Below are 26,371 nucleotides of genomic sequence, written 5' to 3'. Positions count from 1 at the left end.
CTTGCACAGGTCATGAACAAGGAATACATCATAAATATTGATAGCAGGAATATCGATAGCAGCCGAAACTATGGAGATAAGGAATATTAGAGTAACGCACACACCCATTGTCTAGAGAGGGACTTTCATGGTTTTCGTCATGTACAAAAACTACTCTTTACTGCTACTGGTGGGGTTTTTTATGGGGGGGTACTGCTGCCCAACCACAGGTAAGCTAAAATTTGGATTTCAGTTGGGCAGACTGTATGAGACCAGCAGTTAAGTCTGTAGTTGCCAGCAGATGAGGCACAGAATGAAGAGATTGGAAGAGATTGGAAGATTAACATTTAATACTACCATAAGTATTCTGAAGCAGAGGGTACCTGTCATGAGGTTAAAAAAAAGAGGCCCCACTTTTTCCCATACAGCAATTAAAACACTCATGTTCGGGGTTGGCAGCCATAGCACAGTAGAGGAATAGTTCAAGGGTGACGGGAAAGAACAATGGTTTCTTTACCCTTCCTGAAGGGTCCTGAATCTAGTCAATTATGGGAGACAGAACAAGAAAAAATCTCTCTCCACTTCCTACACGCTAGGCATAACTTATATACCTCTATCATACCTCCTCTTACTGGCCTTTTGAGTAAAAAAATCCCATGAGCCACCCCTCTGTTCATTTTGGCTGCCCTTTTCGAACCCGTTCCAACTCTACAATATCCTTTTCTTAACGTGAGACAACCAAAACTCTACACCATAGATTTGCATAACAGCATCATATTGTTGGCAGTTTTGTTTTTAATCCCACTCCTAATGATCCTTAGCATCTTCACTGAGCGATCCACTGTGCCCCCAAGGTCACATTCCTGGTCAGTCACTGCAAGTTCAGACCCCATGAACATATACTATGTGAAAACAACCACTGCCAGGATCGAGTGTTTTCACTGGCGCACGAGGATAACTGCTTATCTCCCTCTTCCTCAGTGATGCCCTCCTTCCCCCACCCCCCTCCCCATGACTTCAAGGGAGATCTCCTCCTTGCAATGGGACACAGCTACCACATCCCTGAAGGCCTTGACCACCAACCCCTCTGCTTCTCTCAGCCTCTCCAGGTCAGCCAAATGTTACCCCCTGACCTTTTCTATCTAGCAGGGAACAAAATAGAGGCTCTTGTACCTGAAATAGCAGATAAATGCAAGGGGAGAAATGGAGCTACAAATCTTTCAAGCTCTCCCAGTCTAACAGGACAGCAGTCGGAGGAGAACCTAAACAGACCGAGCCACCAGCATTTTATTAAATTTAAAACTGCATACAGCCAGGGTTTAATTATTTCCCCCCATATTGTGCATGGTTGGCTCTTCTGCATCTCTTGACAGCCAATGTAAACTAAAGGTCTGGAGTTCTTACACACCCTGAATGTGGGGAAAGTGTGCAGGATCAGGCCAAAGGCCCATCTAGTCAAGCTTCCTGTTCTCACAAGAGCCAACTAGATGCCTCTAGGAAGCCTGCAAGCAACAGGGATTCAAGGGCATACTGGCTATCCTCTTTTGGTTTAAATCCCAAACCTCCTTGCAGCCGACCACACAACTGGTACTGTTTGGTGACCAGAGGCGTACCTAGAGGTCCCTTTCGCAAAGAGCTGTATTGGCAGTGGGGGTGGGGTGGGGGGGCATTACCGTATTTTTCACTCTATAAGATGCACCAGACCATAAGACGCACCTAGTTTCTGGAGGAGGAAAACAAGGGGGGGAAATATTCTGAATCCCAGAAGCCAGAACACTAAGAGGGATCGCTGTGCAGCGAAAGCAGCAATCCCTCTTGCTGTTCTGGCTTCTAGGATAGCTGCGCAGTCTGCATTCGCTCCATAAGACGCACACACATTTCCCCTTACTTTTTAGGGGGGAAAAGTGAGTCTTATAAAGCAAAAAATACGGTACTTTACTGCAATAGTGACCCAAGTACTTGGTGTGTCTGGAAAGAGGGAAAGCTGGCGAGGAAGGGTGAAAAAATTCACACAACGATGTGCTGCAGTGTGAGGATGGGAAGCTTCTCCCGTGTTTGATTCTGTTGCGATAGCAGCGTCGTGCCGTCATACACTCCAGCGTCACACTGTCTCCAGCTGCCTTGCCACTTCTCCTACTGCTCAGCTCCAGCTGTTGTCGAAGCTCATGACCGTACACAGATAACGGGAGACTGATTTCAGGGGCGATTTTTTGCGCCAACCCCTCTTCCTCTCCTTTGTTGGGGGCAGAGGAACTGTTCACTCATAAATGCATCCTATCGTGTTTCTGCAGTATTCTTAGGTTTTTAAAAAATAGACATGAAAAGCTACATTTAAATACGCTTCCTCTCGAAATATGTATCATGAAATTGCATTTTGATTAGTCTCCCAACAATGTAAGTACAACTGTTTCCACACCAGGTGATTTCTCCTCTCCGCCACCGCAGAGAGTGAGGCAAAGAAAATCAAATGACTTTTGAGTCTTTCCTTGCACTTTAGACAAAGTGGTCTAAGGACCTTTGATCCCTCATTTTTTCAAAGCTGCCGTGTGCTTTGAGAAGAGGACTGCATCTGCCCCTGGGAGTGAAGCAACATAACGGTGTGCTGTCATTTCCAGGGTCCTTGAACAGAAAATAGTTGGCTGCCCTAAACTAAGCATCCCAATTCGAATAAACTGTCTAGAATCTACAAAAAAAATTCACAAAGCAAGACCACATTTTATTTCATTAAGAAACACCTAGTTGTCTAGATGGCTCACCTCCTACACTTATTAAACTCTTCATAATTACATTACAATTTTTTATTTACCTGGAAGGAAGAGGCAATCCTAGGATATGTAATTTCTGTAAAATAGATAAATATTGTATTTTCAGGAGCACTGCAAAAGAAACTAAACATTGGCTTTCGATATCATTTTCTCCAATAAATTCATCATTCTCTCTTGCAGCTGCAGGCTCTGAACTTGGATGATGTTCTGCTGATCCAGAATCCTTCTTACTTCCCTGCACGTTTCTTCCATTGCCCTACTCAGTTTCTTTTGTTCCTCTAGCATTGCTTCCATTAACTTTAGTTTCTTCTTTTGAAAGCTACAACTCTGCATTTTCCTCTTCTTTATGGGCCTCTCTTCAGCTCTGAAAAGCAAACATTTCGGCATTAAATCTGCATTTGTGATCTGATATATCACATGGTTGGGTAATATCTAATGTTCACCTGGACTGGGCAAAAGCAGGGCTGCCCTGTACATGCATTCACTTGAACTCAAGAAGAGCCTTCCATGCTGTTGGGGACCCTGGCAAAGCAAGGGAACACTCCTGTAGTTTCTCAAATTTCTCTCAAACTCGTTGGGTATTCCATGCTCCCCTATAACCCAGCTGGAAGCATTATTTGATATACTCACCCAGCACTTGGCAATGTTTTCACAGGGAATACTGTTTGACAGCACATCCCACCAACCCAAGGTCCCAAGCCACCTCCTCCTATCTGAAAATAATGCTTTATATAACATAGCCAGAGGGCCGACTATGTTAGGCAGTATAAGCAACATAGAGTCTTTGGCACCTTAAAGACTAGCAAGTATATTGTGCCATATGTTTTAATAGACTACAGCCCACTTCGCTGTAGCTGTTATCTTCTGTTGTTAGTTGTATATGTACCTAGTGTGGAGAAAGCAACACAAGGAGTGATGAGAGAAAAGAAATGCAAAAAACCAAAAACAGTCTAATTGTATTGTTTAGAGTTTGGGGTGGGGTCAGTCTGGATGAAACCCTGGTTTGCCTTCCAGGCCTGCAATCCTAAGGGGATGTAAGGGGAAGCTTGACAAACTAGTTCCTTTGGCGAGGTAGGCTTTTCTCCTCCGCCCCACCCAAACTGGCTGCTACATAGGTGAACAACAGCCAGAGTTGTGTGTGAGAGATGGAAGCTGGAGAGACAGAGATGTGCATGATCTGTGCCGGATCTTAAGTTGTGACTAGTGGAGGAGCAAGATCTGTTGGGGTGTTAATACTGCTAACCCATCTTATGCTCAGGTTGTATATATGTGTAAATGAAACCACATATCCTAAACACACCACCACTGACCTTCATTCTCAGGAAACTGAACCCTGGAAAAAGCACTTGGAACAACTGGAGTCTGTCACTGCATAGAGATTGTGGTGGAAAATAGCAGTATCTTTCAATGAAAAACTTTGCATCTTTAAAATAATTTATAATAGAAGAGTACTAGGGGTCTAAAAGGATCTAGGTGTCTTAGTAGACCACATGCTTAACATGAGTCAACAGTGCGATGCAACAGCAAAAAAGCTAATGCTATTCAAGGCTGCATCAACAGAAGTCTAGTGTACAGGTCAAGGGAAGTAAAAGTCAGACACCACTTGGAATACTGTGTCCAGTTCTGGGCACCACAATTTAAGAAGGATTTGTTTACCTGCTAGAACATGGGTAGGCAAACTAAGGCCCGGGGCCGGATCCAGCCCAATCGCCTTCTAAATCTGGCCCATATACGGTCTGGGAATGAGTGTGTTTTTACATGAGTAGAATGTGTCCTTTTATTTAAAATGCATCTCTGGGTTATTTGTGGGGCATAGGAATTCGTTCTCCCCCCCTCAAAAAAAAAATATAGTCCGGCCCCCCACAACATCTGAGGTACAGTGGACCAACCCCCTCCTGAAAAGGTTTGCTGACCCCTGTGCTAGAATATGTGCAGAGGAGGGTAACCAAGATGATCCAGGGTCTGGAAACCAACCCTTTTGAGGAATGGTTGAGGGAGCCTGGAGAAAGGGAGACTGAGAGGAGATATGATAGCCATCTTCAAATATCTCAAGGGCTGCCACATGGAAGATGGAGAAAGCTTGTTTTCTTCTGCTCTGGGGGTAGGATCTGAATCAATGGCTACAAGTTGCAAGAAATGAGATTCCGACTAAACATTAGGAAGAACTTTCTGACAGTAAGAGCTGTTCAACAGTGGAACGGACTGCCTTGGGAGGTGGTGAGATTCCTGCGTTGCAGGGGGCTGGACTAGATAACCCTTGGGGTCTCTTCCAACTCTATAATTATATGGTTCTATGATTCTTAGGGTAGATGTAGATCAGCATGTCAATCATGTTTTTATTGCCAAGCTGTTCATTTGAAACCTTCATCACATGATGACTGAAAAAATTCCTCTGACCTTCTGTCATTCCTTTCATTTCCAGTTTAAATAGACTGAAATGCTCTCAGAAATCCTAGAATGGAATTAGATAGCAAGTGCCCCCTTCAAAATACAAATTGCCCCCTCCCAGCCCAAATATAGTTAGTGCTCAAATGCATACAGAAGCTTGATGCTCCATTGACTTGCACACCAAAAGGTTTTTTTTTCAATGAGCAATTGAAGGGTTAAAGTAAAATCATTACACACATGCATATTGTGAATAGATATTATTCATTTCCTTTGGAAACTAAAGGGTGACAACAATAATTATCTGAGCATGCACAAAGGTGAAGGAATTTGGTTGCTTAGTCAGGTGAACCATGACTAAGGTGCAAGTTAATATCAAGTAACTCATAATTAATTTTGGTTTGAATTATGATTATTATTTTTAAAGGATAAAAGTCATGGTTTGTTATAAGTTTGAGAATTACGATTTCTGTCCAGTGAGTTCTATCTAGTGAAAGATAGAACTCAAAATAAGTCACTTTACGAGTTTTGTCAGGGTCACTAGTCTTGACATTCATGGTCAAAATATACCCCTTGAGTCTTGGTAGCTGGACTACCTTTTGAATTACTTACTACATTTACAGTATGTGTTGTCTTTGTGTCAATGCACTCAAGGCAACTCACAGTTTAAAACAACGGCTTACAAGTAACTCAATGCAATACAAAAAGGAACAGACAGTGAGGGAAGAGAAAAATAAGCCTGTGGTGGTTTTAGGAGGGGAGGATAAGATGGAGGTTGGGGGAGACCTCACTGTATCACTTCTCCCCTGATACAGCAAGAGTTGCTGATGGAGATGGTCTGGAATCCCACAAAACAGAGCCTATAATTGTTCACATTAAAAGACAGCAACCCTTTGCATACATCTGACTTAAACTATAACTACTACTAGACCCTTCTCGAAGCTGCAAACATGAGTCTGACCAAACTGCAGGAGGCAGTGGAAGACAGGAGTCCATGGGGTCATGAAGAGTCGGACACGACTAAACAACAACAAGACCCTTCACAGCTGAAGAAAACAGAGAGCCCCTGAAGCCCCCAAATTAAGTGGTCCTTAAAGAAATAGATTTTTGCAGCTTTATCCTATATCCCACATAGGGCCCAATATGTAAAATATCAAAGTAATATATAACTGTTACCTTAACTTATAAGAAAGTAAGCTGGAAGAGCTCTCAGAATGCTCATCTTCAAAAAATTCTTCTCTCCCTTCATATGTGAACTGGTTATAAGGCAAATAGAGTGGAGTAGACTTGGCAGATGGAGACTGTGATGCCTCAGTCTGGGATGTTGAAGGACCTGGCAGCTGACTGTCATGCATTTTCACATCATTGTGCTCTGACACTTTAGAGAGTATTCTATCAATGGTTTTAAAGTAAGGCCAATCAGGTGCAAGCGTTTCACTATCAGTCATACATTTTAATTTCCTGCAATGAAAGAAATAATTATGAAAACTCAGATAGTAATTTCATGCAGGTTTCGAAAATTCTACTATAAAAATATGTGTGTGTGTTCGGAGGGATGTAAGTTGAGCTGTTAATACGTGCACATGATAATCTGTTCATTAATTGTGCACATTTCTTGGTCAGTACACATAATCTCCAAAAGGTCCTAAGGAATGTGCATATCTCAAATGCATTTGGCACATCATCCAACTGGCCTTGGAGAATGTGCATATCTCAACTGAATAATTGCCTTCCAACTGAATTCCCATTCAAGCAAACCAAATACTTATTTCCATTTCTGACTCCAAACTTTTGAAAGAGGCAACGATTTCTAGAAATTGTCAGTTCTGCTGAAGAGGCCAGAAAAGAACACTTTGACAGAAAATGCTATTCAAGCACACAAGTGTTTGAAGAAGGGTCACTCCCATCATTTTCCAACCTGGGCCTTAAGGTCCATGGGAGATACCCTGCTGTAATTCTATCAACAACTATGGTTAATAGCATGACAACATGGAGCAGGACCTCCCCGCTTTCCGGTTATTAAATGAAATACAATTGTCCTCCACATTAGAAGCTTTTTGGTATTATGAAACACCTTCAGATGTTTGGGGCCAGCTGAACTAATGAATTCTCTTTTTACTGTTATACTGGTTGTTTTTTATGAGACGTACTGGTTTTATATTATGTTCCATAGTCTTTTAATATAATACTGCGTATTGTCCTGTGAACCTTCTGGTTGAAAGGTGGATTCTAAAAACAATAAACAAACAATTTAGCATAAATTATCTAAGGCAGCATGGTGGACTAGCACAAGTCCCCATGTCTTGAAGTGTATTCATACAGGGTGGGCATTATTCCTCTTTATTTAATTGAGGAATTTAGAGCACACCCTTATTTTAAAAATAAATCTCAGAGCAGGTCGCACTATAAACATCATAAACAATAAGACCAAACAGATCAACTTCTGTATAACACAATAAAAAGATTAGCACATCCATAAGGAAAGGCCACCTCTACCTAAGCAAAAGCCGGAGTGAATAGATGATCAGAAGAATCTTTATTTGCATCAGCCACTAGCTATAGCAATAAAATAAAATGTACTGAAGACAGAGGTTAATGCTTAGCTATACAAAATATGTTTTGGAGGTTTCCATCAATAATCAAGTAATAGATCTTATTCTAATTGCCCCTGCTATTTTTTTTTTTTTTTTTTGCAGTTTTTGCTGTCACCTGATCATTTTGATCTGCTAGAAAAAAGGACACAGTAGCAAAGGTTGAGTGACCAGGCATGGACAATAGTAGAGGGGTAATAACCTCACTCCTCAAAACTTTAGAAAGAGTGCAAGCCAGAAGCACATGAGCCACTGACTCAATACTGCCACCTCCACTGGGACAGAATTGTTTTTCCAGTGGAATTTTTTGAAATCGACCCTCAAGTACAGCCAAAGGCAGTATATTCAATCTTGCAAAAGTGAAAGCGCATCTGTATTTTTGGAATTATTAAATTTTGCAAATAGTGTGCCCAAGTGCCAAAATGACTAGGTGGAAAATAATCATACCAAGGACAAAATTTCCTTATTGTGCCTAATTATTCTGTCACTCGATATCATATAGGTGCTGTCTAATTAAATTATTTGCTTTACAGAAGCCCAGTGTTAATAACTGTTGTGGTGATAAACCAGAAAAGTAAAGCTTTTGGTTGACAATTTTAGTCCAAGCGCTCTCATGGCAATCTTGCGATACTAAGGGTTGTATACCAGTGGGGTTTAAATTTAGATGAAGCCAATAATTAAATCCTACAGCAAATCTGTAATTCAACAGAGGGGAGATTAGCCTCCAAGTGCAATGAAGCATTTGGAACACAGGATGAAACAGAAAAAAATTGCCTTAGGAGCTTAGATTGCACAGCTTCTGTAGATCCAAGGTGAGCCCCCAAAAATAACTGTCCTAGGGGTTTAGCTTTAAACACTTCAAGTGCTGATGGTATGTGATTGCCACCTTTTGAATGGAAAAAGCATGTCAGAATTTTGGCGCTTTGAAACGCTTTTTCCTTTGCATATTTCTGATGTGCTCCCCATGACCCTGTTGGCTGAAAAATAAGGCCGAGGTATTTAAAGACTAGATGTATGTTTACCAAGCATAAAAAAGAACCAGTCTAACGTGAAAGCAATTCTTCCCCTACTTCAATTACAGATCCACATTTCATGGCCCCAAATTAGTTTTTCTGGAGACACCCCATACTCATAATTAACTGCATTGTTCTCTGACCAAGTGCTCAGTTATCTGCTTTTTCCATTGAGGAGGCTTTCAAGATTGCGTGTGAGATGAAGACATCCTGCATTTAGCAAGAAATACACAGATCCAAACAAAACCAGAGAGACGATACTGAAGAACGATAGAATTAAGTGCTTGAAATAATAGTGAGGAAATATCCTTCATAGCGTATATCTTTTATGATAGGAACAGCATAATTTAGTCTTCTCAGAGAAGTCTTCATGAAGAAGTAAATCACTAATGACCAGGGAAAAAATGGCAATGGGATAAAGGCTGAAACTTTGGTTTGTTTGGGTGATATTCAATTAAGTTTTACTCAGAGAAGAGCCACTGAAATTACTGGACCTAACTTAGCCAAGGTCATTGGAATTTCAGTGGATCTACTCTGAGTAAAACTTAGTGAGTCCCACTTTTTAAAACCACTATGGAAATAAAATTTAACTTTTACAGCTTGATTTTGTGTATCCACCACTCATGCCAGTTAACAAGTTAATGCTTCCACTCACTAGAAAAATTGTCCCTGAAGACATTTATGTAAGTTACCCTTGACAGAGCTGGAGAAGAACTGAACACTCTTGCACAATTAGTGTTGCCAAGAATTATTTTATCTGTTTTGGGCAACTTCCTCTGTCTTTAGCAGCTGCATTACACACAAAACATTAGCAGGTGAACCTCTATCCATCACTTACAATAGACTTCTGTGCACTTCTACTCAGAAAAGTCTCAGTGAGTTCAATGGGACTTAAAGTGAGAGAGTATTGGGATGTTTCCTTAGGCTGCAGTCCTACATATTAGCTAGTCAGTATGTCTGCTTACTAAGGAGTGCTTTGCATTGTAAGTTCCTGCCGTCAGGAAGCTGTTGAAGTTTCTGGAGCCACCACCACCACCACCCCTGGAAAAATTCTCGTAAAAATCTGGTAAGCTTGGACATAGTTACACATCAAAAAAGGGAGATGGAGAATTAGGGGAGAAGAGAGACAGTAGAGGAGAAAGTAGGAAAACAAGCTCAAAAGAGCACAATAAAGAAGAGTTTTGAATAAACAGGATAATTTTGGATCTAAAGATGTGAGGGTGAATGGAGCAACATATTTTACTCCTTGTAGATTTGCACCAAATCTGCAATGGTCATCAAATTATCAACAGCAAAATAGGTAGGGGGTTGGCAGGGGGTTGGACTCGATGGCCCTTGTGGTCTCTTCCAACTCTATGATTCTATGATTCTATGATTCTAGGTAAGGATTTTAACTACAAAATATTACATGATATGTTTCAGAGGATATGTGCCAAATTAGGGTGTAGAATCTGCATGGAAATCTATTGTCTTGACTGTAGATGTATTTACCTAAACGCTGGATTAAATATTTTGGTTATTAAACAGGTAATTTAGATAAACGAGGCTGGCCTATAGAACTTCACATCCTCATTTAGTAACACTGTAACATTCACACAGTCATCATTTGATGACTGCAGCGTCAACAGATAACTTATCAAGTAGTAAAGGTAAAGGAACCCCTGACCGTTAGGTCCAGTCGCGGACGACTCTGAGATTGCAGCGCTCATCTCGCTTTATTGGCCGAGGAAGCCGGCGTACAGCTTCCGGGTCAGGTGGCCAGCATGACTAAGCCGCTTCTGGTACTATCAAGTAGTAGTACTCCTCTATTCTCCCTGAGTCAGATCACACCTAGAGTTGCGTGCCTAGTTATGTGTGCCACAATTCAAGAAGGGTATTGACAAGCTGGAACATATGCAGAGGAGGCCGACCAAGATAATCAAGGGTCTGGAAACCAAGCCTTATGAAGAACGGTTGATAAGAAGAGACTGAAAGGAGATATGTTAGCCAGCTTCAAATATCTAAAGGGCTGCCACATGGAGGATGCAGCAAGCTTGTTTTTTCCTGCTCTGAAGCGTAGGACCCATACCAATGGATTCAAGTTACAAGAAAGGAGATTCCAACCAAACATCAGGAAGAACTTTCAGGGAGTTTGACAGTGTTCCACTGCTTGACAGTGGAACACACACCTTTGAGAGGTGGTAGACTCTCCTTCCTTGGAGATGTTTAAGCAGAGGTTGCATGGTTTTTTTAGTTGCAATTCCTACATTGCATAGGATTGGACTACGTGACGCTGGAGTCCTCTACAATTCTCTGATTCTAGGATTTGTGACGAAGCCATCAAAAAAACTAAAAAGACAAACAGTACTCTAAGCAATGGGGACCATTTTGCCTAGCAGACTGCTTCCCCCAGTACAGACCAAGACCTTCTGATGAAATCCTACTAGTCATCTAAGGACCAGTGGATTGTCCCTTGGTGACAGCAGACGAGCAGACCTCTTTGGTGGCAGCACTGGTCCTTAGGAATGACCTCCCTCAGGTGGGTTGAGAGGCAGACACAGCAACCAGCTTCAAGCATCTCTTAAAGTCATATATATTTACACAAGTTTTCCTAGACAGTGATTCCCAGTTTTTATTTTTTTGTTTATGTACTGCTCCATTTTACCTACATTATACGGCTCTGCTCTTTTTATTTAGCTTTTAAAAAGTCTTATTTGAATGCTGTTATTGTATTCTTATATGAATTTTATTATTTTTCTGGTTACACTTTATGTAAACTGCTCAGAAATTTCTTTTTATACTGAGCAGTATATGAAATGTATGATTAAATAACCTTTCAATAACTACAAGTAACTCGAGTTCCCACACTCAGTTGTGAGTATTCAAGTCTTGAGTAACAAAGCAATGTTACATGCATGTGTGAATTGATTCCTATGTGAATCCTAGGGTCCTAGGCTTTACACCTGCCATTTCATATATAGTTGATGCTTTTCAAAGTACCAAGTGCAATCAATCAATCAATCAATCAATCAATCAATGAAATATAGTATATACACATTCCAGTTTCTTTTCATTCAAAATATAGCATTCCTGTCTCTTGGATTCTCTTTTTATTATTATGGTATTTTGTTTGCTAATACTCTACTTGACCTGCTGAATGAAAACAAGATTAATCTCTCGAGGCTTGTAAAAAAGCTTTCAAAATAAATTATAAATAACATTGCTCATGTGCCAATTGGTGGCTAAAGGGGAGAGAGGAGCAAAAGTGCAGTACTTAAGTTGTGTCTCTGCTATGAATGAATTATTCAAATAGAACAGAAAACTGGTAAAATATTCAAATGCAACTTTCTGTAGCAATTTGAGTGGGTTCTCTCTCTTCAATTACGACATCAAAGAATCCACACTGAAAAGCATAGCAAGGATCTAGATAGTGAACTCCTGCACCCAGTGATGTTTTTGATGTTTTAAAAAATATAAATCACATTTTATGAAGTTTGGAAATTAGATATATAAGGATGCTTTATACAGAGCTTTTGAAGGGGTGAAAAATGAGGTGCCAGTACAAAATGGCTGCCATGGGCAAGCAAAAAAAGAGGTGCCGATACTCCATTCCAGTGAGTTCCATCCCTTAAAAAAGGACCTCTTGAGAGGGATGGCACCTCTTTTCATTTCCCACCTCCTGTGCTGTACAACCTGTCGCTAGAGGGCTCAGATTTGGGGCTGGTTGTCAGTCTTGAACCTGAGCATTTTATTGCTCCATAGCAGGATAAAGGATTCTCGGAAGGTGGCAAAAGGGAAATAAAGATGTCCTTTCTTCTTTCCTTCCTTCTCAATATCCTTGTAAATAGAGCAGAGAGTAGAAATGTGAAGAGTGGGGGACAAGAAATAAGATTGGGGTCAAATGGTTACTGGTCCTCTTTTTCCCTCTGATGGTTTTATTTCTTTTTCCCAGTGGAAAAAGTTGGAAAGTTGGAAATCTGGAGGGATTTGTAATCTTATTTTATCTTTTAGAATAATAGATGAAAGGTGTTTTTTTAAAAAAAGAACAAAATTGTTTTAGATACCTTTTACTTCTACAAAACGGGTTCTAATAACAAGGGTTTCTAGTAACATCGTAAAATAATATATAGTACTAGGTAATTTAAATACCCATATACTATAGACTCCTCCTCCATAAACAACAACGTATATGTCAGTTTCACATGTGATCATTCAATCCATTTTCTCAATTAATGTGTAATTTCTTCCTCCAAAGTTCCAAACAAAATTCTTACTGAAAAAAGCACTGATGGGGTATTTAATAGGATATTATCTTTTTTTAAAAAACAATCCAAGTCATCACTCCAAGCAGCTAGAGAGCTGCTGCCTCTGTTTGCACTACACACATTCAAAATAGGGCCGCAAATTCCTCTGGAACAAAGAGATGTAAGGATGTTGCTGCCCCTCCCAGGGATAAAATAAGGAGAAAACATGGCTGCCTCCATTTGCAGCCTCTAACAACTTACTTGTAAATATATACATTTGTAAAATTTAATTAAAAGTAACCTCCAGACCACCTTGTCAAATGTGTTCAAGGGCGGATTCCGGAATATAAATATGTTCCTATATACACGTTAATCCAGAAGGTGTGGATCAGGTGGACTGCACTGGAATGTGTACTGAGAAAATTCCTCAAGCTTCCTTAATGTGCTTGCTACTCCATCTCTAACCATTGATATACCATATTTTTCCGTGTATAAGACTAGGTTTTTCCCCTTAAAAAGAATGTAAAAAATTAGGGGGGGATACATCTCTCCCCCCATTTTCTTAAATCTAAGTCCCCCCAAATAGGGGGCATCTTATAGATGGAAAAATACGGTATTTGCTGCTGTGCTATACTAGGGCTTATATATCACTCCCCATTTACCCAGGGGTTGCGTTACTAGGCACCGCATGTGTCAGTCAACGTGCATAAGTCCGCCCTGCCCCCTTGCCGTGCCAAAATGGTGTGCGCATCAGTGGTCGCGCATGTGCCCATCGCATGCAAATGCGGATTTGCCTGTACAGTATACCACTTTTTGACCAAAAGGTGGAAAACATATCAACATGAAAGGAAAATGCCATAGATAAATCAAAATAATACAAAATACCCATAAATCACACTGGATATGTGTTAGGAACTCCAGCAACCCCTGCAGCAAGAAACAAAAAAGCACCAATCCAGCCACCCCTCTCTCTAGCACACCTCGGGTGTCTCTCCTGCCTCTCACACAGGTTCCACTAACAGAAACCACTTCTGTTTCATACTGCAGCCAAGCAGCCAACACAGTACTCATTAACTCCACATTACAATAACCAGAGCCTAGAGAGAAAAGAAACACAAGCCCAGCATGCAAGGTTGGTTAATGGGCAGGATCCACAAGAACAGGCTCACATGCTGGAGTGTGGAGCAACTCTTCTCCCTCTCCTAACATCTCCACCAGCTGATAATTAACATTCCATACAACTCAACACTTTTACACAAGGGCCTAGGTTTTATTTTATTTTTTAAGTTGGCAAAATAAAACTCAAAAAGGGCATGGCACCCTCAAGGTTGCTCCACCGCATCATGTCAGCTGGCTGCTTTACAGCAGCCTTCCTCAACCTCGGCCCTCCAGATGCTTTGAGACCACAATTCCCATCATCCCTGAACACTGGTCCTGCTAGCTAGGCCAAAAACATCTGGAGGGCCAAGGTTGAGGAAGGCTGCTTTACAGCTGAGTAGGTCCAATCCTGAAGAGCATCACAGCTGCCCAGAACACCCTCACTGCCTTGCCAAGGAGCTGGTCTTTGCCGCAGGTGCTTCTCAACTAGGCAAGCAAGGTTACTGGGTGGTGGAAGGGAATTTGTAATTATTTTGCTTGAATAAACTGAGGCACTTATATGTTTAAATTTAATAAGTAGAGCAAAACAATGCCCTTTTCAATTACGGGGTCAAAGTGACCACAACTGAAAACCTGATGATGACTCTTCCCTCCTCTCTCACAGTCCTCCTAAAACAAAACTTGAAATAACAGTGGATCCTCATTATTATTATTATTAATTATTAGAATTATATACCAAATCCTTCCCAGCCGCTCCGCAATTCATGCTACCTGTTCAAGAAGAGAGTCTGAGGGCGGGAGGTGGCAGCTCTGATGTTGAACTCTACTCTCACTTTCTCTATCCACAATGAACCACAACAGAAAACCAAAGTGCACAGAATTCTTACACATTTATATGTTGCACGTGGGCTTATTGCAGGATCTACAGCATATTTCTAATACCTAGTTTTCTCTGGTTTACCTATAAAAAAGTTGAACTATGTAAATCTTAAGCACTTAGCTCAAGTATTAATTGAGAGCGTGGGATGACTCCTCACCCAAGCAAGGACCTTTCCTTGTGTGACGCTGCCTAACCAGTAAGAGGGAAGATTTATTTCCTGATACTCACCACTTGACTCCTCTTGCATCACTGCTTGGTTCTTCAATTATATGCATGCATCTGGTTGTAAAATTAAACGTTACAAATGCTAACAAGTGTTACAAATGTCCTGTTTATCACTTTTTAAAATTCCATGCATACTTGATAGTGCTTTTTGGCGATATTTGATTGTGAACATGGAAAGGAGGAAGCACTAAAAGTGGTATTTGCCATAAGTATCTCTCGGGAAGAGGCCCATCTAGATCACTCCATTTTGTAAACAGCATGATGAATAATAATTGATATTTCCACCTTCTCTTGTGAACTAGAACAGTCTCAGCCACAGCTGAATGCAATAAGGCGGTGGGGGAAGAAACTGCAATTCCTCTAGTAATCTGGACTATAGCAGGCTTTGTAGAATCTTAGCTATTGGACTGAAGCAGAGCTCTTCAGAACATTTCAGCTTTCTTGGAAATTAATTAAGGTATTGCTGTATGTGTCGAGATTATCATTCATATACACATAGTCGTAATATTTAAACTTGAATGTTCAGTCTGCAAATATTTTAGATGCCTTTGTTTTTAGCATAGTTTAAGTTTATGAGCAAAATAAATAGAGTGATTTAAACACACTACGAAGTTCTCAATTCCAGTTATATTCTGGGTCCCATCCCAGCGGTTAAGGTAACTGTGAGTATGTCATGGTCAGAGGGCAGCGTCAAAGCTCTCAGTATTTACTTTCAAAACATTTCAGTATATTTCTTTAAAATATGGATAATTATATGTGTGTGTGAGATGGTGTCTGTTGATATATTTCTATGCATACACATTCATGTGTTGTGTGAGAGAAAGACATGGAGCACGTTCACCTCTTTTTCCTTTATGCTTTGGGGGCCATCTCAAATGATGAGCCAAGGGTGGGCCTTCAGACTAAAAACTTCAGCCCACGTTTTCTGGATTTCTCACTCTCTTGTCAGACTAAGGGCACAAACTATCTGTTTCAAAGTGTACCTCTGTAAATGATACTGGTGCCATCCTGCAAGGTGATATGTAAGTGAAAACATATCATTTTGAGAATATTCACCATTTCATGCAAAACACATATACAGTAATAACTTAAGAGGTCACCATCTTAAGATGATCTAGCCAAAAGTGAAAATGAAGAAAGACACAAATTTATAAATGCTAATAGGGAGTTGTAGATTGCACAGCATATGGTTTAAATATAAAAATGATGTTCTAACCTAACCCACCCAGGCCCAAAAAGCCCAAAACAAGCAGACTTAACATGGATGCCTGTGACTTTTTTTAAATCACTATTTTTCTGCACTGAAAAGAGCTTAAATAAAGGAATCATGTATTTCAGATTGATGAATTATAGCTAACCTCCAACAGATCCATATTAGAGATTGCATGTTGTCGCAAATTAGAACATAGCTAAAAGCAGATTTGGTAGTTCATGTCACATAGAAATAGGAAAATGCTTTTCAACACCATGCAAATATTTTTCTGTCTCCAGGCTGCAAATATTTCATTTTCCTAAGCCAACTTCCTCTCCTGATGGGCTCTAACTACTTCATTATCTCATTTCAGATACCTCAGTTTCCTCCCCCAGCTGGAACAGTGTTTACAGTGTGCACTGATTTCTGTCTGCAAATGTAATTGTTCCTTTGCTAATGCTAGCTACAATTATAGCAACGTGTGTCACTCAGTGGTGAGGCATGCAGTTATTTTAGTCCTCCGGAGGGTAACTTCCTCAGTCTGCGATGGCAAAATTTAGAGATTTTTTAACAACAATTATTTTATTTAAATTGTATTTAGTTTTTACATTTGAAAAGACCAGCTCAAAAATGATCTAAACTGTGCCAGTTTAAAGTGCAAGTGAAAGCTAAAATAAAAACATAAACAACAATAATTCATACTATCTTTTTCATCCCCTTGTTTCATAAAAACAGTAATTAACAAAAACCACCACCAAAGTTATGCTACCATTTGAAAGCAGTAAGGAGAAAAATTAGGAATGATAACATGGTGCTGTTAAGAGTGATTTTTAAGAGCCCTATGAACAACCTTTAATCTTTCATCTGTGGTTTCTCTTTACATGATATTTTCAGAAAGGCAAAGAGCCTGATTAATATCTAGAAATCACTCAAATAAAAGGAATTAACTGAAGCTTACCTGTACTGGAATGTCATGTTTGTAATTTTTATCTTTATTTCTTCTCCATGTCGAATTTCTCCAGTCATTTCAAAGAGTTTGTTAGCCATTTTCTCATAAACTTTGGCATTCCTTTTAGTTTGTTTCAATTCATCAAAAAATTCTTCCCAAACCAGCATTAAGCCCCTCATCTCTGCATCAGTCCAGTTCCTGGCCCTCCTGTGCTTCTCAGTCTGAGAGGAAACAATATAACTGGGAATTTCTGCAGCAGCCATTCCTGATTGACCTAAAAGGGTTTTAAAAGAGAACACTTAATATAGATTTCAGTTTTTAGTTGAGGATTTTGCAGTGCAAGGCATGCATATGAAGCTACAGGATTTGAATGACAACAGCACACATGAAACCTCTTTGCAACAGCTTGAAGCTTGAGTGCACAAAATGGGGCCTACATCTGACAGGCAGGAATTTAGTTAAAAGCTTTTAAACAGAGAAACGTCATTTTGATGTCACGTTTCCATAGCAACAGAGCAACTGCATAAGCTACAACAACAAAAACCTTTTAACTGAAAGCCAAAGAATCAGGACAAAGTTGACAGGCCATCAATATTAAAGCTTTTAAACACTTTAGGTTTAACAAAAACAACAACAACAAAAGATCTATGCAGCCTTTGAGAAGCTACTTTTAAGTTTTTACTTGTTTTTAGATTATTTCCCCCTTACCTTTTAGGCAATCTGCTGCAAGCAGCGGGTCATGGCTGCCTGAATGAGCTTTTAAGTTGTGCCTTGACAGATTCACTAGGATGGGGGAAAGACATGTACACAAAAAAGACCCCTTTACAACAATTATATCTAAAAAGTCTCACACCTTTGTGGAAGCACAGTTAGCATCTGAAGTATATAACAGCAGCACTGAAAACAGTTAAGCAGCTAAAATGGTGCCAGATTCCTATTTCAGGAACATGCACACAGATTTGTGTTTACATATGTGTGTGCAAGGGGGGAGAGAGCCAGAGGCCGATTTGGGCTCCAAGATGCTTGTCTGCTGCTAAGCAAACCCATCCAGCAGCCCTGTCAGCATGAATTTGCCTTTTGTAGGTTCATATTACCACATATGTATTTGCAATCCGAACAATTTCAATGCTGTTTGGAGTCTTTTATTCAGCCGTGTGCTGAAGCCTCAGGACTGCAGCGGAGGCATTTTAAATCTGCCTTATGGTGAACCCATAAAGATTATTTACTGTGCAAAAGCAACTGGGAATGGGGAGAACGGCACGAGGATTAAAAACTCTAAATAAATTGCTGTTTTTATGTTGTAGTTTTCTTCATATAGGAGGCTAGATCTTGCTCCCTGTTATATTAGCAAGGCAGCATCTCATTTCCCAAAGCACCATTCCAGAGTCTGCGCTGTGGCAAACATGATGGACTCCGCTCTGGCGTTAAGGTCCAGGCACTTTATCCAGTGAAGCAATGCTGACGGCTAATGCACAGCGCATTAATTCTCTGTATTCGAAAGGAAACTACTGTTCACATTTTAAAAGATAGCAGTGGGAAGAAAAAAATGTATGTGTGTGTTCATTTTTAAGACAGCAATACAGACCTCGGTGCTGGGCGTTTCTTAGAGATTAATGGCAAGCAGAAAATAATGTACTCCATAGGCTGTTGAGCCCCAGGAAAGCTTCTCACGTGCTTTAGTCCACACTTAAGTATCCTATACACTAATTATATGCTCAATCTGAAGAAGCTGAAAAGCACAGGATCCTGAAGGAAGGGGAGGTCACAAAATGCCTTTTTCAAGGCACAGACCTCCTGTCCTGTTCTGTTCCTTGTTAATGGCATTTCCCCCTTCACTGTAGCGCTTTAATGTAAGGAAGTCGGAATTAGGATTCCCTAGAGAAAAAGGTTTAAATGCTGTTCGAATAAAGAACACAATGAACTTTATTGATGAGTCACAGGTTCCTATAGAAGAATCTGGCACTCAAAAGGCACCTTTGGAGCAGCTACTGTCAGTGGTCCTGTGCAGAACAACCCTTTCAAGGCTGGCAAAGTGCACCGTATGCTGGCGACAGGGTGTGTGTGTGTGTGTGTGTGTGTGTGTGCATATCATGGAGACCCAGTTGGGAGGCGTCATGTGACCAGGTGACAGATGGCAGCCAAGAGGAGGATTAACTAGAAGCAGGGTCTCCTTTTCATTCTGTGTGTGCATTTCAGACTTTCCAAGCGTTGCCTCGGAAAGCACCAATGATAACATCCAAATTTAACTGTGGCTGGCTTGGAGAAAAGATTGGGAGGTTTTTTTCCAGGCCACTGTTGTGTAGATCTATCCAAATAAGGCATGGGTTGGGAAGGATTTGTACCCGCATCTTCTTGCAATTTAGCCAAAGGTATGTGAATGCCAGCATGTGTCTGACCCACAAATGTAAATATGCATTCCTCCCAAACTGCATGGGTTTGGATTCCTCCAGAATTGCAAAGTGGCTTACAGAAGAATATCTACGTATAGGCAGGACTTCTCAAAGTGTGGGCTGCAGACCACCAGTGGCCCATGAGCTTCATTCTACGAGACCGCCTCTCCTGGTATGCCCCGCGGAGGACCTTAAGGTCCACAAATGACAACACTTTGGAGGTCCCAGGTCTCAAGGTGGTTAGATTGGTCTCAACTAGGGCCAGGGCCTTTTCAGTACTGGCCCCGACTTGGTGGAATACTCTGTCACAAGAGACTAAGGCCCTGCGGGACTTGACATCTTTCTGCAGGGCCTGCAAGACAGAGCTGTTCCGCCTGGCCTTTGGTTTGGACTCAGTCTGACCCTTCTGTTTCCCTCCCCTTATGGTTTTGATTTATGGGCTACTTTTAAAATGAGGCTGCATTTTAAATTGCATTTTAACCTGTATTTTAAATTGGGTTTTTTTCCTATTATGCTTTTATTGTAATTTTACTGGTGTTTGCCACCCTGAGCCCAGCTCTGGCTGGGGAGGGCGGAGTATAAATAAATATTATTATTATTATTATTATTATTATTATTATTATTATTATTATTCTGATGGTCCATGATGGTGATTCTGCAGAGTGGTATAGCTACACATGAGAGAAGAGCAGTGTGTGTGTGCGCGCGCACATGTGTGAAAAGCTGCGGGCACAACTGCCGCTTGTGTGGGAAGAATTGTGGTTACAGCCGCTGCTCCGTTCTTATCCTGTGTGCCACCCAGCAGGTGAGCAGAACAAACTGGAAGTGGAAGCTGGTGGCAAGATGGTGGAAGCTCCCAAGCGAGGGAAAGGAGCACTTGAAAGGAGCAGAGAGTCAAAACATGTGGAAGAAGGAAGCCGTGAGAAAGACAGGAAGGAACTAAGAGCAAGTGCATGCAAAAGAAATGCTTTGGAATATTTCCTCATTTATTTCAGATAAACCATGAGACTTTTTGCTGATTGGAGGACATGCTGATTTTTGCACGGCTAAAATCCGGTTTTCTACTAACTGGCAATAACAAAGTAAAGTTACTGAACGCTACATTCAAAGGCCTAGTTTGCACATTACATACTGTGAAAACAAACTGTAGTGTGAATGAGTTCTCACTCCACTCCTTTCTTGCTGGTTCTGCGCTGCCAGGAAGCAAATGACATCTGAACCCGCCTTTGTGGTTTCCCCCAAGCAAACCACAAGACCAGATTCAGACATCAAAACCCAGACTTGAGTCCTGGTGGTGTGGCAGGAGTGAGCTGTGTGGCAGCACTGTGAACTGGTACAATGTGCATTCACGTGAAACCACCACTTGTTTTCAGCTATGGTTTATATGACAGTGCTGATCCACTTGTTTATAAGTTATTTAGAGGAGTAAGGAATATGATGGTTGAAATGGTTCCTACTCAGGGAAATATCTACACAAACAAATCACAGATAAATCAGAATTGTGAAAAGTAGGAGAGGTTTGGAATAAATATTTAGAGAGACCAATTCTTTTCTTGCTATGTTTATATACTGCCTTGTGCCAATGAATCCAAGCTACAATCCAAGCTTCCCTGATTACAACAGGGAAAAGAGGATATGAAAACTTTAAACTAAATCCTGACAGGGAGAGAGACAATAGTACTGACAACAGGGGAACACCTGGTAATGGGGATAATAGCTTCACCGATGCACCAGAAACTGAGATGGTACTCCAAAAACCTACTAAAGAGCAAGAAACTACAAGAAGGAAGCCACCGGAGGGAATGATTAATGGTTTCAGTTGTCTCTATACTAATATTCACATTAAAAATCACTGTTATAGTAAAGTCAAAAGAAAGAACAAATAAGGCAATTATACAATCAAAACAAATCACTTTAAAACAAAGCACACGATAGTCAATTAGGACAGAAAGCAAATAAGAAAGGTTTCTCAGAGCCCACGGTGCAATGTAGAAGTCCACATATTTGAAAGATCCGGGAAAATAAAAAGCTATTTGCCTGACACTGAAAAAACAGGCGAGCCCTTCTGGAGATAGCATTCCACAATCTGAAATGCCCCTTTCTCTCACAGCCACCTGCTATTGGCAGTGGGGGACATTTGGGGAAGAGCCTGGCATGGTGGTCTGAAGGCTATTTATCCACAGTTATAACCCAATTTTCTATTTTGCATTATTTTCAAATCTGCTCTATTTGTTAACGGCCCATGTGGGATCTGTACATGTACGAGAGAGTGAAAGATACAATGCCAAATGAAATCCATGACTAAATGTAGGTTTTGAATCTTGGTCTGATTCCTTTAATCAGGCACTGCCACCTCACTCTCAGGCCCCCAGTGCAGCCATTTTGTGACTTGTGCCCTTGACATTTTCACCAAGTTCCCAGTGTGCCCTTGTGGGCCAAGGCAGTAGCCAAGCACCATGTGAAAACAAATGAAGCTGGCAGACAGACACACAGGACAGAGTTGCTGGAGAATGAGAAGGAAATGGAACTTGAAATCATAATCATTCCCATATGTGGTGGGAATGTAAGAAGGTAAAAAGCTTCTGGGAGATGATCTATAATGAGTTAAAGAAAATGCTGAAATATACTTTTATTAAAAAACCAGAAGCTCTCTTGTTGGGAATACTGGATAATGAAATTAGTAAAAGAGATGTGAAATTAGTTTTGTATGCAGTAACAGCAGCCAGAATTTTGCTGGCACAGAAATGGAAACAGGAAGAGATGCCCATGAAAGAAGAATGGAGGATGAAACTGATGGAATACGCAGAAATGGACAGATTGACGGGGAGAATTAGGAATCAACGTGACCAGAGATTCTCCGAGGACTGGAAGAAATTTACAGAGCATATCAAAAAATTCTGTGATGAGCAAATAACGTTCGTTGGCTTTCAAGAAGCTCTGTGAAATTACTGTTAGAAATATTGTTTAAAAAATATGATGTGATTAAGAGTATTTGAGTGCAATATAATATTGGGAAATGTGTGAAGAGGATAAAAAATAAACAGAAAATTATCAGACAAGCTGAGGGAAGTTCTGGAAAAAAGGGTTTAAGTTAAAAATGTATAATTTTATAAAAATGTTTTTTTATGGAAAATCTAATAAAAATATTTATTACAAAAATAAATAAATCATAAGGATAGTATTGCAGAGGATCCAGAAATCTACCACGGAAAACAGAAGTTGAGCTGAAAAGATCCATTGTCAATGAGATAGGAGGGCTGGAGAGAAACTGCTTAACTCCTACGCCCTGGCTTAAGCAGGGAAAAGGACTGTTTTGTTTTACCGTGGTATTTTCATACCCTAGTTGCTCTTATGGGTAATTACAAAAATGGTTTTAAAATCTGGGTGGGCTGGGAGGGATTGTCTAGAAACACAACTATAATAACTGTTTGCTGGTCATAACCATCATTTTTTTTAAAAAAGCACATTTCTTATTGGCTTAAACTTGGTCTGACGCCTTGATTTTCACCCCTCCTTATCAATTAAAATCAGCTGCTTGAGGCCCTAGTAAGTTGCAGAGGTCATAGGGCTGTTTAGTGGAGTTAGCCAGGAAACAAAGACTTATTCTTGATGATGAAATGAGGACCACCGGAGGGGTTAAGTTAGCTGGTTTGCTTGCCTCCTTTTCATGCTGCAGCCCATGCCCTCAAACCCTTGCTTCCACCTAACAACGTCATGTACAACATGATCAACCAGCAACATTTTAAAACAATTTTAAAAACAGTTTACAGTACATAAAGTGGCAGATGGGGATACATGAACAAATAAATAAGATTTTAAAATGCCTACCAAAACAACAAAGCTTAAGAGATTTTTAAAACCCATCAAAGGAATCACTGGATGGATCTCCTGGGGTGGATCCACTCTTGAGCTTAAGGGATGGGCAGGTTCCTACCCCATAAGTGATGTAAGTTAAAAAGACCCATTAGACTGGAGAGCAAGAACACACTGCTGCCATCACCTCCCATGTCCTGCCTGTACTACCACATTTGGCATGTCTGGGGCTCTGCCCCCCACTCACCTGAGCATAAGAGGCACCAGATTCTGATGATGGGGTGTTCTCCAAGACTCTGTCTCCATTAGGGCTGCCATGCATCTGGACATTACTGGGATTTCAAAGGCAGAATTGACATCCAGGGGGAATTTCCCAAAGGCGGCGCTTTGTCCTGGATCTTGGGCAAGTCAATCAAAGAATCGTGTTGCTCCACACCTTAGGGGTTTGTCTTAAAAAGGCTCAACAACTTTTAGGTTTTCCTTAAAAAGAACTCAACAATTTTAGGGTGTCCTCGTTTTTACTTTTTGAAATATGGCAACCCTAGACTCTCCATACTGAGTTTCTCTGCACCTATTGCAAAACAAATTGGCAAGGCCATGAAGCTGGCAGCCCTCTGGTTAGTCATTTTGTCCATCTGCATAGGACAGTCTGTACATTGCCAGTCCTGCCAGGTGTACCTGCTGCAGAACTGCCTGTGGATGAGAGAGGCACAGAGAGAAGGCTGCAGCAATTGGGGGGGGGGGGGTTTGGAGAAATCCAGTACAAGCCCACACCACAATTCCATCCTATGCAATCTCACACATTTCTATTTTCATTCTGTAATTACAATGTGACCCTTTCTTTGCATGTTTTGTTTAACACAACATGCAGTCTGAAACAGAGTTCGAAAAAGCTTGCTGGCTATTTTGAAACTATTTTGGTTGGTCCTTAAAAAGATCTTACCCTGTTTGATTTTTTAAAAAGAAATTCTAATGGAGCAAGGCATAAACAGCCCAATTCACAAAGCCTTATTTTTCTGGCCTTTTTCATTGCAAAGTCATAATTATCTGTTACGTTTTTTAGGGCACAGGCCTGGATCTTTGGTGGAAAAACAATCAGATAGTGTAGCAGCTTAAATCTTCTAGCTACAGTCGTGCTAATAACAATATCACCAGAGTGAGGTCTCATGATATATCTGGCAGCCTTTTCCTTAACTTACCACCGTCAGTCTTTACACTGAACCCATTTTCGTTCTGGATGCTTTTTAAAATCTACTTTCCTATTTAGTCAATTACCTGAAAGGCCTCGTCTGTTTTGAAAAGGTGACGGATTTATTTGTGTCCTGCAGCTTCTTTCTGTTCCCTCTCTCTCTCCAGCTGCCCAGTCTGATTTGTGTTACAGCCAGACAGGGCCGTATGCTATGTATGTGTGTCTGCTAGACATCTACTTGCAAATATCTGGGGCCTCTAAATCCGACCAGCAGCCTTGGCTCCCGCTGCCCTAGGGGGCAATTATGGTGCTTTGTCTCACCCACAAGCTGTCCCTTCTGCTTGCCTGTGCATCAGCCATAAGGCACTCTGGGACTGGTAGTCCTTCACAGAGTATGTCACATAGTCAATAAGGTCTGTACAAGCAGTTGGCGTTTCCAGGAGACTGGAGAAGAAACTGACCATCATTGCCCCCCCCCCGCCACCCCAAATTTGCCTTTTGCTGCCATCAGCCTCCTCTCGAGTAAGCCTATGGCAGGGGTAGGCGACCTAAGGCCCGGGGGCCAGATGCGGCCCAATCGCCTTCTCAGTCTGGCCCGCAGACGGTCCGGGAATCAGCGCGTTTTTACATGAGTAAAATGTGTCCTTTTATTTAAAATGCATCTCTGGGTTACTTGTGGGACCTGCCTGGTGTTTTTACATGAGTAGAATGTGTGCTTTATTTAAAATGCATCTCTGGGTTATTTGTGGGGCATAGGAATTCATTCATCCCCCCCCCCCAAAGTATAGTCCGGCCCACCACATGGTCTGAGGGACAGTGGACCGGCCCCTTGCTGAAAAAGGTTGCTGACCCCTGGCCTATGGGAACCAGCTGTATGCCACCTCCACCTCCCCTCAGAACTGTATATAAGCCAGGCTCCTTAGCAGTGCCAGAAACATGGTTGTTGATTAACTCTTGTTCTGCTACATATTTATGCCTAGATGTTTTGTTTTGTTTTGTTTTGCTGAATTTATTCTGGTGTTTGCCAAACTGTTTATTTTCATCATTTTTGAATTTACTGGCATGGCCTGTATTTTGCATATTTGTATTTCCAGTGCTCTGTATTTGGATGTTTTTGAGTGTGTGCTGTAAGCTGCTTTGGGCAAAGCTCGTTGTGGAAAAGTGACATATATGTAAACTCAGTCAAACTCAATAAATCACATAGGAAGGCACAAATCTCTCTCTCTCCCTCTGTTCTGGTTTAACTACAGACCCAACACCCCATTCTGGGGAAGGGTGGAGCAGCAACTCACTGATCAAAATGTTGCTTGTTCTGCTGCAGATTGGCTCCAACGTATGTGATAATCTTTGGATACAGGTGTCTACTGTAGATATACAATATGGGCTCTACAGTTTATTTATACTGCAATTTATCTCTTCCCAGTGGCAATGAGGCTGCAGCCCCCTGGATCTTCTGGCCCCAATGAGCATCAGACCCTGCCTGGCTCACATGTCTGGGCTCTGCATGGAAAGAGAGTAATGAGTCGGTGTTAGGGATGGGACCTCCCAATAATTCTTGTGTTGCCCTTGACTCCCCACCCCTTTGTGAGGGAAGACGAGGCTGTAGTGACTGAGCCGATACAGTACTTAATCCTTCACCCCATGTTATGTACTAACCTTGGATCCTAGAACAATAGGCA

At 41.1% G+C, this 26,371-nt stretch overlaps 1 protein-coding gene across 5 annotated transcripts; it reads right to left on the bottom strand.

Moving 5' to 3' along the window:
- Positions 1 to 2,674: 2,674 nt before the first annotated feature.
- On the bottom strand, positions 2,675 to 25,012 carry MSANTD1 (Myb/SANT DNA binding domain containing 1). 5 transcript variants are annotated; one of them, XM_028744238.2, is made up of 6 exons: positions 24,779 to 25,012; positions 23,751 to 24,196; positions 17,310 to 17,574; positions 15,163 to 15,213; positions 6,306 to 6,590; positions 2,675 to 3,108 (listed from the first exon to the last, which is right to left on the bottom strand). In XM_028744238.2, exons 3-6 carry the CDS (start codon positions 17,561 to 17,563, stop codon positions 2,868 to 2,870), a joined length of 831 nt encoding a protein of 276 aa, XP_028600071.2. In that variant the 5' UTR covers positions 17,564 to 17,574; positions 23,751 to 24,196; positions 24,779 to 25,012; the 3' UTR covers positions 2,675 to 2,867. The 5 variants fall into 5 exon arrangements, with proteins under 5 accessions (XP_028600071.2, XP_028600076.2, XP_028600075.2 ...); XM_028744243.2 differs by lacking the exons at positions 23,751 to 24,196; positions 24,779 to 25,012 and adding an exon at positions 18,886 to 19,107; XM_028744242.2 differs by lacking the exons at positions 23,751 to 24,196; positions 24,779 to 25,012 and adding an exon at positions 18,009 to 18,281.
- Positions 25,013 to 26,371: the final 1,359 nt, after the last annotated feature.

The sequence above is a fragment of the Podarcis muralis genome, chromosome 9, assembly GCF_964188315.1.
Source record: "Podarcis muralis chromosome 9, rPodMur119.hap1.1, whole genome shotgun sequence".
In the NCBI taxonomy this organism is placed as follows: domain Eukaryota; kingdom Metazoa; phylum Chordata; class Lepidosauria; order Squamata; family Lacertidae; genus Podarcis; species Podarcis muralis.
Note: the sequence above shows the minus strand (reverse complement) of the source record. Positions and strands in the feature narration are given on the sequence as shown.

Excerpts from the sequence above, each read along its gene's own strand:
- MSANTD1 (XM_028744238.2), bottom strand. The coding sequence starts at position 17,563 with ATGGCTGCTGCAGAAATTCCCAGTTATATTGTTTCCTCTCAGACTGAG. Across the intron at positions 6,591-15,162 it reads GATGCAAGAGGAGTCAAGTG|GAAATTAAAATGTATGACTG; the intron begins GTGAGTATCAGG and ends CTTTCATTGCAG. Across the intron at positions 3,109-6,305 it reads TTACTTTCTTATAAGTTAAG|AGCTGAAGAGAGGCCCATAA; the intron begins GTAACAGTTATA and ends TTTGCTTTTCAG.